This window comes from Musa acuminata, chromosome BXJ3-1 (genome assembly GCF_036884655.1).
Source record: "Musa acuminata AAA Group cultivar baxijiao chromosome BXJ3-1, Cavendish_Baxijiao_AAA, whole genome shotgun sequence".
Classification (NCBI taxonomy): Eukaryota; Viridiplantae; Streptophyta; class Magnoliopsida; order Zingiberales; family Musaceae; genus Musa; species Musa acuminata.
In genome coordinates, this window is record NC_088349.1 from 22,066,491 (window position 1) to 22,081,935 (window position 15,445).

At 43.2% G+C, this 15,445-nt stretch overlaps 3 protein-coding genes across 5 annotated transcripts; all 3 read left to right on the top strand.

Moving 5' to 3' along the window:
- Positions 1-2,726: 2,726 nt before the first annotated feature.
- LOC103999713 (histone H2A variant 1) lies at positions 2,727-5,159 on the top strand. 2 transcript variants are annotated; one of them, XM_009421542.3, is made up of 3 exons: positions 2,727-2,794; positions 3,023-3,134; positions 4,625-5,158. In XM_009421542.3, the coding sequence occupies exons 2-3, from the start codon at positions 3,027-3,029 to the stop codon at positions 4,919-4,921; spliced, it is 405 nt and encodes a 134-aa protein (XP_009419817.1). In that variant the 5' UTR covers positions 2,727-2,794; positions 3,023-3,026; the 3' UTR covers positions 4,922-5,158. The 2 variants fall into 2 exon arrangements, with proteins under 2 accessions (XP_009419817.1, XP_009419825.1); XM_009421550.3 differs by having other exon boundaries at positions 2,765-2,905; positions 4,625-5,159.
- A 578-nt stretch (positions 5,160-5,737) lies between these two features.
- LOC103999696 (uncharacterized) lies at positions 5,738-9,198 on the top strand. Of its 2 annotated transcripts, XR_010493110.1 has the most exons (4): positions 5,738-6,209; positions 6,294-7,238; positions 7,331-8,703; positions 8,858-9,196. XR_010493110.1 is itself a non-coding variant. In XM_009421518.3 (3 exons), exons 1-3 carry the CDS (start codon positions 6,078-6,080, stop codon positions 8,120-8,122), a joined length of 1,869 nt encoding a protein of 622 aa, XP_009419793.2. In that variant the 5' UTR covers positions 5,738-6,077; the 3' UTR covers positions 8,123-9,198. The 2 variants fall into 2 exon arrangements, 1 of the variants encoding a protein (XP_009419793.2); XM_009421518.3 differs by having other exon boundaries at positions 7,331-9,198.
- Positions 8,891-13,956, top strand: LOC135629224 (uncharacterized). The gene is made up of 3 exons (XM_065136420.1): positions 8,891-9,081; positions 10,172-10,223; positions 13,750-13,956. The coding sequence occupies exons 1-3, from the start codon at positions 8,891-8,893 to the stop codon at positions 13,954-13,956; spliced, it is 450 nt and encodes a 149-aa protein (XP_064992492.1).
- Positions 13,957-15,445: the final 1,489 nt, after the last annotated feature.

The following is a 15,445-nucleotide window of genomic DNA, read 5'->3' on the forward strand; positions in this document are numbered from 1 at the left end:
CAAAAGAAATGTATTGACTTTGAAGAGATTTTTTCTCCTGTTGTTAAAATGTCTTCTATTCGTGTTGCTCTTGGTATTGTTGCTAGCCAGGACTTGGAGGTTGAGCAGTTAGATGTGAAGTCAGCTTTCCTTCATGGGGATTTGAAGGAGGAAATTTATATGGAGCAACCAGAAGGTTTCAAAGTCAAAGGTAAAGAGAACTTTGTCTGCAAATTGAAGAAGAGCTTGTATGGGCTAAAGCAAGCTCCAAGACAGTGGTATAGAAAGTTTGATTTATTTATAACAGAAAATGGATACAAAAGAATAGCTTCAGATCATTATGTGTATATTAAATGGTTTAGTGAGGATTTTATTATTCTCTTACTTTTTGTTGATGACATGCTTATTCTTGGGAAAAATATGTCTAAAATTGACAGATTGAAGAAGAAGCTGAGTGAGTCTTTTGCAATGAAGAACATGGGGCTAGCAAAGCAAATACTTGGTATGCAGATTTCCTGTGATAGGAAAAATAAGAAGATTTGGTTGTCATAGGAGAAATACATCGAGAAGGTATTAGAAAGATTCAGTATGAGCAATGCAAAACCAGTTGGTTCTCCTCTTGCAGGTCACTTCAAGTTGTGCTCCGAACAGAATTCATCAAGTGATGAGGAGAAGGAGAAAATGCAAAAGGTTTCTTATGCTTCAGCAGTTGGAAGTTTAATGTATGCAATGGTATGTACGAGGCCAGACATTGCATATGCAGTTAGTGTTACTAGCAGATTTTTTGCAAATCCAGGCAAAGAGCACTATACAGTAGTGAAGTGAATTTTTAGATATATCAAAGAGAGCTCTAAGGTTTATTTAAGCTTTGGAGGTGGACCACATGTGTTGACAGGTAACATAGATGCAGATATGGCAAGAGATATAGATACGAGGAAGTCTACTTCAGGTTATGTACTTACTTTTGCAGGGGGAGCTGTGTTATAGCAATCCAGGTTGCAAAGGTGTATTGCTCTCTCCACCACAGAATATATTGCTACTATAGAGATATACAAAGAAATGTTATGGATGAAAGAATTTTTATAAGAATTGGAGCCGAAATAGAAAAATTAGGTGATGCATTGTGACAGCTAGAATACCATCCATTTGTATAAGAACCCAATGTTTCATTCCAAGTTAAAACATATAGATGTCAGATACCACTGGATTCGAAATGTATTTGAAGAGAAGTAGTTGCAGCTTTAGAAAATTCACACAGATGACAACGAAGCAGACATGTTGATAAAGACTTTACCAAAAGAAAGACATGAGATATGCCGACAGCTGGTCGGCATGGCTTCACATTGAGGAGTCATAGGATAGCCTCCCTTATGGGCTAAAGGGGGAGGTTATTGGGATGACAACCCATATTCAGCCCATGTGGGCTTTATCAGCCCACAGCCCATACCCCCTCTTAACCTAACCCTAGATCAATATAAAGGGGGTGTGGTGGTTGCATTTTTATATGAAGGTGGCTGCGTTTTTGGGCAGAAAAGGGCAGCAACTTGGTGATCTTCGCAGTAACAAAGAGGAGAAGAAAAAGGCAGAAAAACAAGAGAAAGAAAGAGAAGAAAACAAGGACAACGCAGAGAGACTGTTCTCAATCATCTAGTAGTGTTCTCATCTCAAGTTAGATCAAATCTACAGTAGACTCTTACTGTGATTACTTGGAGAGGTTTTAGATATCATGGACAGTGACGTGATCCTTATATCCCAATTGTTCTCTTGTGATTGTTGCTAGGGTTTAGGACAATAGATTGAGATTTGTCTATTTATTATTCTTATAGTGGATTATCTCTAGTTTGCCCGTTGTTTTTACTCTTCACATTGAAAGGGTTTTCCAAGTATATCTTGGTGTTATATTTGATTGTGATTTTATTTAATTCCATTGCATGGCCTGTTAGTATTTGTTCATATACAAAAGTTATTCCCCTTTATACCCCATCATTTTATATAGGAAAATATTTTGGTTGCTTATGATGTATAATATGCTTTTTGATGTTGTATCTTTTGGGTAGATGCATTGTATGTGAAAGTCATTTTCCTTTGGTTAGGACATATTAAATGCTCAAGTGTTTGTTTTCTTTTTGTCCAAGATGAACATGTCAAAGTGTAAGAAAATGAATGCCTTACTATGTTATAATACATAACATGTTTTAAATACATATATGCCTTTGACAAATGAATCATACCAGGGAAGGGAAGAACATCATGCCCTATATTTATTTATGTGCTCTTTAATGAGCATTTGCATATTTTTATTTTTGAAGTATGAACATAAACAAGGATGAACATCTATCTAAGTGCTAAGTATTGATTGATGATAGTATATCAAATTTATTTATTAAAAGGTCAATGATATAACATATAAAATGTTGCTATGACGATGATATACTAGATTGATTCACTTACCAAAGATTATTAATTTGAAGCCTTGTTCGATAAATTTATAAGCACTAGACTGCCTTATCAAGAATAAAAAATTAAAATTCTATTTGATGACGTCATGGGATTTGATTATTACTAGTAATAATGAGATTCAACCTTGTCTTTACCACCTATAATTTGAAATTGAAATTTAATGTTATCCACTGCAGTAAGGGGTAGTTTCGGAAATATCCAAAAAATTGAAATTTCCGTTTGCCTCCCAAACTAACCGCCATCGTAGCCACAAAAACCCCCTCTCCCGCTCGCTTTAAATCTAATCCCCCCCAACTCAGTCTTTCTCTTCTCTGTCCGAGCCCGATCTCGAGCCACAGATCAGACCGAAGAGGAGGTGCCCTGCTTTATTCCTAGTTTCCTCGCCTCCCACCTCTTAGGGTTTCCTAATCTCGGTTCCGTCGTGCCCATTTCGCTCTTTCTCGTGTTCTTCTGCTTCCGATTCAGGGTTTATTTCGAGAATTCTCGCCTCGTTTAGTTGGTCTCTTTTGAAGGATTTAGGGTTCTTCAGCTCCTTCTTGCTCTGATCTACGGCTGACTCTTGTTTCTTTTTGTTGATGAGCAGGGATATGGCAGGGAAAGGAGGGAAGGGGCTTTTGGCGGCGAAGACAACGGCGGCGAACAAGGATAAGGACAAGAAGAAGCCGGTTTCTCGGTCTTCGAGAGCTGGTTTGCAGGTACGCCCTCTTCATTCTGGCGTTATATCAGGAAGAAGCCGGCTTGTGCCTTCGATTGTAATACTGGAAGATAACACTATCTCAATGATTTTGGCGTTCTTTTTGAGTTCTTAGGCACCGTCGTATGGCTATTCTAATACCAGTGCTCTAGGGTAGTGTGAATTCAACAGCGGGAACCCAGATCTTGTCTGTCGACGTTGGCAGCAGCATTTTGATAAGTAACACACCATAGTATCTTATCCAGAGTGTCTTTTACCGTATGAACTACTGCTGCTGGTTCATTTTTGTGGGAATATGTCGTATACTGAGGGTACTAATTAGGGGTTGTACAACATTGGCATATGTTCTTTTACTTGACGATTAGGGCCTGTGGATGGAGACAAGTGGGAGTGAAAATATGAGTATTCGTGATAAGTGAACGTAATTCTTTCATTTTGGAAACAATTACTTGAGAATGGAAGTGGAGATGGTAATATTTCTCATTTTATCACAATTTTCTGAGGAAACCTCATTTTGTTTCTCTGGTAAAGGGTTTCTGACAGAGAAATTTAAGTGATTCATTCTCTTCTATTGATCCAAACAAGGAAAGGGAAAGCGGTCTTCTCTCTTGTTTATTCTTCCATTCTCTCACTAAGTAACTGGGAAAGTAGATTCTTAGCTGATTTGCTACTGATGCTGTTAAAACAAGACCAGTGTTGGTTTGATATGTGATGTGTTGCTTGAACAATCAATTAGCTGGTGGACTTTTAATTGGTTTATATTTGATTGTTCTGTCACATCATTTATAGTTCTTTGTTGTTACAATGGTTTTTAATTTAATTATCCAAACCAGGAAAATAGTAATTCTTATATTTTATTTTTATTGCATAATGTTGTGTATGGCCTATGTAGATTTTGGTTGGTTGGATACATTGTCATCAAGATCGCAACACTTGGATACTTGAGCAGTCCTCCATTAGTGTGAATTTTGGCTTTTACTTGTGGACGAGGCTCCCCTTGAAGTGGACACTACGAGTCCTAATTCATTGTGATATTAAGATTGTTGGGGCACACATGATCTATCTTTCTTATTGAATCTTGAGTATGCTAGAATTAGACATCATGGTTGATGGTGGTGATGTAGTGATCGTTATGCCTTCATACCTTGTAGTATTTGCAGGAATCCTAAAGATCATACTAAAATGGAGGTTATAATATCCATGCAGTGAGTGAGAGATTGTGTTATCTTGATTAGCCTCATGGGGTTATGATGCATCAATCAGTCTATTATTGTTAATAGGGCTCTAATATTATTATTATTATTATTATTATTATGAGTATCTTTCTTGGTAACCAGGATCTGTCCTATATTATATTTGAGCTTGAATCATAACAAAAGATCATGTAGAATCATAACCAGGAACTTGTTCCATGTGGCACTTAGGCTTGAATCGTGACGTCGTTCATGCATGTCTTCATTTCTCATGTCAATTCGTTTGTGGATATTGTAGTTTCCTGTTGGGCGAATCCATCGGCACCTGAAATCCAGAATCTCTGCGAATGGACGAGTTGGGGCCACAGCAGCAGTGTATTCTGCTGCCATACTAGAGTATTTAACAGCGGAGGTGTTGGAGCTTGCTGGAAACGCAAGCAAGGATTTAAAGGTGAAGCGTATCACCCCGCGTCACCTTCAGCTGGCTATCCGTGGAGATGAGGAGCTTGACACCCTTATCAAGGGTACCATTGCTGGTGGTGGTGTCATCCCCCACATCCACAAATCCCTCATTAACAAATCCACCAAGGAATGAAAGTAGGGTTTTGTTGTGGTTCGTGATACTAGCTTATGTGTGGCTTTATTAATCAGTGAACCTGTTGATTATTAGCATCGAACGATCGAATGTTTGCGCTAGCTTTTCTGGTCCTAGTATAATAGGACTGGGATTTGACTGTTGTTATATAGCCTAACATCAATTCTTATGCCTCTTTAAATCAGAAACTAAACCATGTTATTGTTGTTTTAACCTAACATCTCAGTATCTTTTTCAGTACAAATGTTATGAGCTGTTTGATTGTGTGGTTTCATACTTATTTGGGTGAAATAAATATCAGGTTGTCTCTAGCGGTATAATTTCGTTAGCATTTATAGAGCCTATTTTATTCATGTTACGCACTACCGAAGATTGGATGTGTCTGTAGCTACTGCAGCAAAAGGATAGCTTTCGAGTTTAGTTGTGTATGTGGGGGGGACTGCATGTGGGGAGGGGACATGATGCAACTTATTTGAAGTCCTTGGGGTCTTTTGGTCCACAAATATTTTGTTTTATATATCTTGCCTTGAGGTAGATCAAATATATAACAAGGAAAGTTCGTGTTATTGGTAATAAAAATCCTAGCTATGGCATTGTCACATCACACTAATTGAGATGGTGAGGCCAATGGATCTTGTTGATGCCGTCTTGTTTTCAAGTAGAAACTAATTAATTTTTGCGGTGAGCCTGATGAAAATTATGGGCCCCATTTTGTAGACTAGTTGGACTCAAGTTTATGCAATGGATCAATTAAGAACTAACCGGTTGTTTCTTCCTGTTGTCGGACAGCTCTAAATTAGAGAAGCTCTTGTTAGACAAGTGCCATCTCTCTCTCTCTCTCTTTCACGTGCACTCAAACACACACCCACGTTGGCCTTTGCCAAGCCATCAGTGAAGAGCGCTTTATCATTGGAACACGTTGTCGGGGCCCGCTTGTCCACCAACGGGGAAGTCGTGCCTCAGCCGCCGACACTTTGACCGAGGGGGTCGAAAGTTGACCTGCCACGTGCATGGCGCAGTCGCCCACACCACTGCACCGGTCGGTGATGCTCTGACTCACCGCACGATCGGGTCGCTAAGAGAGAGAGAGAGAGAGAGAAGAAGGCTTCCCTCCTTACCTTCGATCGGCCAAGCATCGTTGGACGAAGAGGAGGTGATGGCGCCGAGCGGCGGCGGGGGATTCATTGACCAGAAGCAATTCGAGCGGCAGATGGGTTGCATGGCCGGCTTCCTCCACCTCTTGGACCGCCACCAGATCCACCCGTGGAAGCGCTTCCCTCCATCCCGGGTTCGAATCTCCCCAAAAGACGTGTTTTTTGTGTGCCTTTTGGCGTTCTTCGTGGTTGTTGTAATGGTGAGTTTGTGAATTCAGGCCGCCGGATCCACCTTGCCGTTGGAGAGATCGGATGCTTCCAAGGAGAAGGAGAGGCAGCGCCGGTCCCCGAGCGTCGTCGCACGGCTAATGGGGCTCGACGCACTTCCGGACGTCGCTGCTGCCGGCCGCGCGGAGCTACTCCGGTCCGTCTCTGAGTCTCGTGTTGTTAGTGATCCAGCGGACTGCCCGTTCCTCGACGGGGGCTCGTTCCCGAAATCCAAATCGCAGGCGAGGAGGCCCCTCCTTCCTGCGGTCCAGAGGAAGAGCTTCTTCGACACGGCGGGCGTCTTCACGGAGCCGAAGAGGTGGGAATTGTTCCCTGTTGAATCCGGGAAGCGGCGCCTGATGCGAGGGATGGACGAGGCGGCGAGGAATTTGAAGACGCTGAAGCAGATCTTGGAGGCGCTCCAGCTGCAGGGGCTCCTGCACTCCAAATCGTCGGATCACCAGATCAACGACCGCAGCGACCACCTACACGACGACCGCTACAGGTGCTCCCACAACTCGAGGAACGTCGTCATCGAACCCGCTTCCACTCCGCCCCAGAGGCCGCCGAGCGGACCCCGCCCGCCGCTGCCACCCGGGCCCGGTGTCACTCGCCGGAACCCCAAAGTGGAGTCGGCAACTCGTCCCGTCCGGTGCTATCGGAGGGCCGATCGGACTCCTACAGGAAGCCATGAACCGGAGACCTGGGCTACGAGCTCGACGGCGAAGCAGAGGTCCTCAATTGCGGTGGCGTCCGGTAAGAGTTCGTCACCTCGAAGGCGGATCTCGGCCGTGAATCCACCGAAAATCCCTCCGAATCAAATTGGGCAAAGTCCAGTTACCGGGCGACTGCTGCCAAATCAGCGGCCAAAGCAAGAGGTCATCTTCAAGCGGAAAACACGCTCACTGGCGGAGGACGATACCTCCGGCACCACCCACTCTCCGTTGCCCGTCGATGTATTACTTCACTGACATTTCTATCTTTATCATGCTTCGATGTCGTCAAATTTCGTGCTTCTCACGTGGAATGGACGATTATGATGATGCAGAGATCGCCGGAGGACTGCAGGGCGGGGCGGCAGCTGTTGGAGCGGTGCGACCGGTTGCTGCAAAGCATCACAGCTTTCACGGTGACGGAGCAGGTTGCGGCCACGGCAGAGCAGCAGCCGTGTCCTGTCTCGGTCATCAATTCTCCCCTCCTTGGCGAGGAGAGCTCCCCGTGCTCCCCGTGCTCTCCGGTCTCCAAGCGCTCCGACGACTCCAAAGGAGATCAATTGACCGAGCGCGAAGACGACGCCATTGCATCGTACAGCGGACGCGGTCGGGAGGCGCCGGAGGAGGAGGTCGACGATGCCGACTACGTGCACGTGGCGGAGATTCTCCACGCCACGGGAAGCCACGCCGACACGACCGATGCGTACGACTTGCTCGAGAAGCGCAGCAGCGGATCGTCCGAATGCTCGAAGGACACGCGGCTCCGCCGCCTCCTCGTGTTCGACGCCGTGGCAGAAATCCTCGACCGGAAACGCCGCCTGTCGCCCCCTCCCTGGGAGTCATTCGCGCTTCCAGGATCCCATCTACTGCCGGAGGTGTGGGCTGAGCTACAACGGGCGGGGCGGCAGGCAATGGCCGGCGACCTCAGCAGCGTCACGTGCTGGGCCGTGCGCAGGGACCTATTCGTGGAAACCCTAGACGCCTGGGCCCGGCCCGCCGCCGAGGTGGCCGACGCCGTCATCCAAATCGAACGCCAGATCTTTAAGGACCTCGTCTCCGCCACAATTAGCGACCTCGCCGACGCCATGCCCCGCGCCATTCGTTCCCGCAGCAAGCGGCTCTTCTAAATCAGCGTGCTTGCATCGCAATCGAACGGATCATACGCCGATCATGATCCTCGTCCCATTTTGACGGCCGTGATTTCTCCGTAAACGGTTCAGAAACTGCAGTTGTCCTAGCTTGGTCTTCTGTTTCCCTGACAAAGTATTAACATACATACACCGAACCGTTTTTACCCAAAACAAAGCCCATGGGCCTCAGACATTGAGGAATTGGCGGGGCCCACACGATCGTGCCACGCCGGCGCCGACATGAAGGCGCTTAGCTTTCTACGTCGAGGCCATGCATACTAACGTAACAAGAACACCTCCATCTACTAACGCTGATCGGTTCGGACCCAAAATGATACCCCCTTGATGAAGTTTCTGGGCCCATGCCGTTGTGCCGCTCTGGCACCGACGTGGATTTGCTTCTGTCTACGTCTCCTCTGTATTAACGAATCTGGATGATGAAGAAGGAAAGCTTTGGAAAAGCCGAGATTTCCCAGGTTGTTTCGCGTCTCTCGCGCCCTCTCGGTTCTTGATCGCGGGAGGATCAGAGTACCCTCGGGTCTCGTCTCTCGATTCCTCCTCCGATTCGCCATCGCCAGGTTGGATCCTGTTGCCGTCTTCGTTCGGACAAGCCTCGTATTTTCTTTCCTTTGTTTGATCTGTTAGTTCATCCCCTGATCTCGATCCCATGGATTAGGGTTTCAATTTTTTTTTTATTGGACTTAACTATTTGATTTGGGTGCGTAAATTTAGGTAGGGTTTGCTCCTGGATAGGCAGGGGGGAGGATGGGGGCGCTGCCATCGAGGTTCTGGTTTTTGCTGTTCCCCGCCAACGAGTACAAGATCGTGGTGGCCGGGTTGGAGAATGCCAGCCAAGCGACGACGCTCTACAAGCTGCACCTGGGAGAGGTCGTCGACACGAGCCCTTCCATCGGGAGTAACGTGGAGGAGGTCGTCTACAGAACATTCGGTTTGAGGTCAGTGACAAGTCTGTGATTGCTAGCCTACTATTATTGCTATTTAAAGGTTAATTAACTTGTAATTGCTCTAAACTTGAGTGCAATGCGTTTATGAGCACATCTCAGTGGTAGAAATTTGATATTTTATTATTAATATTGTTAAGAATAACGATGAAACGAAGAAAATGGTACTCTCTATTTATACGCATAAGGAGAGATGATTTTCTTCAACAGAGCAATAAGATTTCCTCGTGTAATTAGGAAAATCTCGACAACTATCATGGGAAACTTAGCTGCTATCATGCCCCCGCAAGATGATGTTGTTGTCAAGGATGTTGATCTTGGATCGATGTGATGAAGTTTGTGGGCAAGAGGCTTCGTGAGTGAGTCTGCGAGTTGATCAGCATATGTACGGGAGAAATACGTAGTTGATGTTTGACAACTTGTTCTCGCATGAAGTGAAAGTCGATGGTTATGTGTTTCATGCGTGAGTGGAATACTGGATTGACGCATAGATAAGTGACTCCAATATTATCACAATATATTGTAGGAGTAGAGGTGGAGGTGATGTTAAGTTCTTTGAGTAGATTCATGACCCAATTGAGTTATGCAGTAGTGGTTGCAATAGCATGGTATTCAGCTTCAGTTGTAGATCGTACAATTGTCTTTTGCTTTTTAGAACTCTAACTGATTGGATTAGCTCCAAGAAAGATAATATACCATGATGTGGATGTTCTGTCATCAAAGTTCCCTGCCCAATCAGCATCAACAAAGGCATAGAGATGAAGGGGAGAGTGTTTGCAGAAAAAAAGACCATGATTGAAGGTCCCGTGAAGATATCGTAAGATTCTTTTAACTGCAGATCAATGCATAGTAGATGATCGATGCATGAATTGTGATAATTTATTGACTGTAAATGAGATATCAAGGCGGGTGAGAGATAAGTATTGTAAGGATCCAAGTACTTATCGATATTGAGTTGGATCCATAGTAGGGCTTTCATTATATAATTTGAGTGACTCGCCAGTAGATAGAGGAGTTGTAACTGCTTTTACATCTTCATGTTCGTCTTTGATAATAGATCTTGAATATACTTTCTTTGTGATAGGAAGAGTCCTGAAGACGTGTATATTGCTTCCACTTCAAAAAATAACTCAAGGGTCCTAAATCTTTAAGGGAGAATCAATATGCTAAATGCTTGAGGAATGCCTTGATTTCCATAGAATTATTGCCTGTGACAATAATATTATCAATATACACTAGAAGTTATATTATATTACCACTTTGGAGACGAAAAAATAGCGAGGTATCAGACTTGCAGTTGATGTAAAAAATGAGCTAAGTTCGGTGTACCAAGCTCTTGGAGCTTGACAAAGTCCATAAATAGCTTTTTGTAGTTTACAAGCATGCCTTAGATACTGAGGGTGGATGAAGCTAGTAGGTTGCTATATAAAGATATCATTAGTTAGGGTTCCTTGTAAAAAGGTATTGTTAACATTGAGTTGTCTTAAATACCAGCCTTTTGAGATGGCCAAACTCAGTATAAGTTAGATTATTGTGGGTTTAATAACGAGACTAAATGACTCTATAAAGTCAATACCAGGTTGTTGGTAAAACCCTTTAGCCACTATACATGCTTTATATCTGACAATGGATTTATCTGGGTTCTGCTTAATTCGAAAGACCCACTTACACCCGATGATATTTTGTATGGGATGAGAGGGTACAAGTGTTCATGTAGAATTATAGATGAGGGCATCATATTCTTCACACATGGCTTTACGTCAGTATGAAGATTTTTGGGCTTGAGTAATTGTGGTAGGTTCAGTGGTCTCTGACGAGAATTTTGTGATAGCATGTAGATCAAGGACTTGTCATGGTTTAAAAATATCACTTTTGGAGCGGGTTGTCATTGGATGTCTAAAGGCTATTGGGTGTGTTGTTGGTATGGGCGGTGGAGAGGCACTAACATTGGTTGGGGCATGCTAAGGGACATCAGTGTCATTGGTCCCAAGAGAGGATAAAGGTAATGGTTGGGTTTTTGAGGGCAGTATGTCAATAGAAGGGGAACCTTGTGAAGAAGGGAGAGGAGCAATGGAGGGGGTGAGGAGCTGTTGAATCGAGAGAAGAAGAGTGTGTGGATCCGGAGGAGAAGAACTGGATGGTGTTGTGAGAGACTCGATTGCCGAGATCGATAGCATACTCCAGTGATGTATATTCGTTGGAGTAGGTTGCATGACATGAGTCTCAGGACTTTGAAACGGAAAGATAGTCTCTATAAAAATAACATGTCGGGATGTAAAGACTTTTTGAGATTGGGGTTCATAGCACCGAAAGACATTATGTTTAATTGAGTATCAAATGAAAATGCAAGACTTAGATTTTGGTATTATCTTATGTGAGGTATAGGGACGGAGCCATGAATAATATAAACAACCGAATACTTTGAATTTATGAAAGGTTTGGGGATTTGTGATATAGTTTTTCAGTTTATGAAAGGATTGGTGACTCATACTGGAGGACTGGAGTATGCATACGATTAATGACGTAGACAACATCTTGAAATGCTATAGTCCAAAAAGTTGATAGCATTGAAGCTTGATGTAGGAGTATGAGACCGGTTTCAACTATATGATGATGTTTGCGTTCAATAGAGTCAACAAGTTGAGGAGTATATAAGGGTGACTTAAGGTATTGTATACTATAAGCAGAGAGGCAGGATATGAGGGCTTGATATTCATCGTCACTATCGGAGTAAATTGTTTTAATTATAGACTGAAAGAAGTTCTCGACCAATCTTCTAAAGTTGGTAAAGATTGTTGAAATGTCAGATTTATGGTGGAGAGGGTATAACCATGTATACTTGGTGAAATAGTCTATGAAAATTACATAAAATCTGAACTTGTCAAAAGAAGTGATTGGCACAAGGCCCCAAACATCAATATAAATTACTTCAAAAGGTTCGGAGCAGGATATAGAGGATATTCCAAAGGAGAGTTTATGACTTTTATTACTTAAACAAGTATCACAATGAGTTATAATGCTATTGGTTTTAAACGTAGAAAGAGAATAATAAGAAAGTAGTTTTTGCTGAATAGAAGATGAGGGATGACCAAGACGATGATGCCACAAATTAGTTGGAGCTATGACATACGAGAAAGCAGTGGGCTAGGTGATATGTGGAACTGATGGTAACTCATAAATATTGTTCTTATTCTAGTCATGGATCAAAGATGTCCCCGTGCTCAAATCTTTGACAAAAAAGGAGTTAGGGAAGAATTCAATTGAGGTATTATTTTGTTTGTAGAATTGAGAAACAGAAATGAGATTCCATTTGATGTGGGGTGCACATAAAACATCATCGAGCGCAAAAGTTACGTCATGTGAATTAAGCATTGTGGAACTAGTATGAGTAATGAGAAGTTCATTATCGTCACCGATGATGATGTCTTTATTTCCGTCATAATTGTTGTGGATGGATAAGTTCTGGAGATCAGAGATGATATGATGAGATACGCCAATGTGATTGAGGAGGAGGGGGGGAGGTTTGTTTAGAGCCCACAAATTCAGGAGGCATGCTGGCCAAACCTTTGTTGATGGGTTTGTTGTATCGATTACTCTTCTTCTTTAATTTTTGACTGACTTGAGCTGTAATGAATGGTTATGACAATTTATCCTCATGCTTGAGATATATCTTATAATCAGTCAACTTGTCATAGAGTTCTTCAAAGGACATCGGTGAGTCATGTGCCCGTATTGCTGTTGTCGGTTCTTTATACTCATCCCTGAGGCCGTTAAGTGTGTGGATAATGAATTCTTTATCACTAAGATTATGATATATCAGGGCTAAGTTATTGATGATAAATTTTATATGTTATAGATAGTCAGCAATAGTACTTCTCTTATTTTGCTTGCATGAGACTTGATAAGAGACTAAGAAGGCGAGTACGCGATCGATTTGCCAATGTGGTTTGCAGCTTGTTCTAGACGTTGACAATAGTGTCACATGAAGATATGAGTGGGGCAAGGGATCCAGTGACTGGAACTTGAATTGCTTAAAGGATGAGATGATCTTAGCGTAACCATAGTTTGTGATCTAGTTTGGTACTAAACTGGGTGCTCTTGGATATTGAGCATCGCTGGAGGATAATGAAAAGAGTTTCGACGTAGTCTAATAGATGATAGCCAAATAGAAGATTAAAAAATTGAACATATCATGAGGATGCGTAATTACCATATTTGAATAACTCGAAGGGAATGAGAGTTGTAGTATTTATTGAAATAAGGTTTGTAGAGAGAAAAGTACTGTCATTTTTTACGAAACAGTAATTAGAACGTTAGATATGGATGAAGAGGATAATTTGAGAAAGTAAGATGAGAGTCTACAATGATTAGATGGCTGCGACTAGGTGCGGAAAGCTATACTTCCTTGAAACCATCGATGTAACGACGACAGTGATCAAGAAGAAATGTCCATCTAAGGGAGCTCAGTACCGCATGCTGGTCACATTCACATCAATTCACTTCTCTCTCAGTGGAGGCCCCTCATCTTTGCTGCTGTTGCTCCACTGTTTGGTGTTGGGAAGAGTTCGCTACCCCAAGCAGTCGATGAGCAGGATGCGGTAGTGAAGACTACAAGCAGATCTATGGGAGATCTACAGTTCTGTGAGAAGTTGTGGATTGCAGTTCTGTGAAGGTTGGGCTTCAAGCGACGGTGACAAGGTAGGCGGCGATCACCTCCTGCAGCGCTCCACCGTCGATCTTTGGAGCAGCGATTGGTGGGACACGGAAATCTGCAGTGTGGTAGAGGCCAGAGATCTGCAGCAATTCGCTACCGAATGGGAGATGGCTGGGCTGTGTCCGCTTGATGGCCGCCTCCTCTTACAGGGGTGATGAATTGAGAAGAGGCACTACGGAACTAAAGGAGAAGGAGCTAATGTTTCTACAACGATAGCAGTGGATCAGTGATGTCCCAGTGGTCGCTTATGAAAGGGACAGCTGCCGACGGAGAGAGGCAGCCGGATGATGCTATTCAATCAGGCGAGTTGGCCAACACTACGCTAGGTGCAGAGTTCTGGATGCAGAGCAGAGCGCCGAAGTTATAGAGGGGTTCTACGTAGGTGATGGGAAGTCGACTCCGGTAAGGGAAGTGGACTGTGATGGTGATCCTTGATGAGTGTAGGGACGGGATGGTCGAGCGGCTGTGGCAGCGACCCAAGGAGAGGCGGTGGAAAGTGCCGACCGGCAACGGAAGAAGTCGCCGAGGAAGTGCCGCAGTTGTCGAAGGGAAGAAAGCGACCGCAGCAACGAGATTGATGTTGCCGGAGTTCGTTGCTTCAGATTGATGTTGCCGGAGGGGCGTCGAAGGGATCGTTTGGCTTGCCCAATTGCGAGCGGAGGCTTTTTGATGAGATCGTGTTTCGTCAATGATGCTGAGGTTGCAACAGTGGACGATGAAGAGGAAGGGCATGTTGGAAAAAATATATTAAAGCGGAATAATATTTTTTTCCTTTTGTGTATCAATGGGTTTGTCATCAATGTATCAATTTAATATCAAAATATAAATATCAACCATACCAGTATAAATAGTAGAGTAATAAATTAATCATATACTGAGACCAAATTTTTAACGTAGAAAACCTAATATGGAAAAAATCACGGGATTATAGTCCATCTCAAACTTCCACTATCATAATGATAACAGATTTACAATAAATCTTCTTTAGAATAATCAGAGGATCATAATAACTTCAAGAATATAGATCTTGGCTCAAGAATAGCATATTATCATCACAGATGGATCTCATCAAAAGAAGAATTCTAAGTCTCACAAAGTGGGTATAGCAGGAAAGTACTTTAGAGAGGATAAACTGTATATCAACACCGTTAGGATTATAGAGCTTGCTGCAAGGATTCTCTGTATAAAATTTAGGCTAAAACTAACAACATTTAGCCACTGATCATCAAGTAGAAAACTCAAAGTCCTATTCTTTCTCTCTCCTTGCACCTCCACCACTTGCTGTGCGTGCACGCTGCACCCTTTCGTTCGCTGCCCTTTTCTTTTGCCTTTTAATTAATGATTTGGGCTCAAAAGGCCCAATTGTCCAAGCCCACATATGGGTTGGACCCAATAATTCTCCCCCTCCAGCTCATATGGTGGGCTATATTAAATCCGCTCTTCGCCTACATACTTCAAGCTTTTCCTTAGGTAAAGACTTTGTCAACATATCTGATCCATTCTCATTGGTATGCACCTTTTTCAAGTGCAATTCTTTTATCTCAAGCACATCACCAATCTAGTATCTCACATCAATATGATTGGATATGGAATGATATATTGAATTCTTAGAGAGGTGAATGACACTCTGATTGTCACAGTAAA

Coding starts and splice junctions, on each gene's coding strand:
- LOC135629224 (XM_065136420.1), top strand. CDS start 8,891: ATGGGGGCGCTGCCATCGAGGTTCTGGTTTTTGCTGTTCCCCGCCAAC. Junction 9,082..10,171: donor TACAGAACATTCGGTTTGAG/GTCAGTGACAAG, acceptor TCTTTGTGATAG/GAAGAGTCCTGAAGACGTGT. Junction 10,224..13,749: donor CTTCAAAAAATAACTCAAGG/GTCCTAAATCTT, acceptor TGTGGATTGCAG/TTCTGTGAAGGTTGGGCTTC.
- LOC103999696 (XM_009421518.3), top strand. CDS start 6,078: ATGGCGCCGAGCGGCGGCGGGGGATTCATTGACCAGAAGCAATTCGAG. Junction 6,210..6,293: donor AGCGCTTCCCTCCATCCCGG/GTTCGAATCTCC, acceptor TTGTGAATTCAG/GCCGCCGGATCCACCTTGCC. Junction 7,239..7,330: donor ACTCTCCGTTGCCCGTCGAT/GTATTACTTCAC, acceptor ATGATGATGCAG/AGATCGCCGGAGGACTGCAG.
- LOC103999713 (XM_009421542.3), top strand. CDS start 3,027: ATGGCAGGGAAAGGAGGGAAGGGGCTTTTGGCGGCGAAGACAACGGCG. Junction 3,135..4,624: donor CTTCGAGAGCTGGTTTGCAG/GTACGCCCTCTT, acceptor TGGATATTGTAG/TTTCCTGTTGGGCGAATCCA.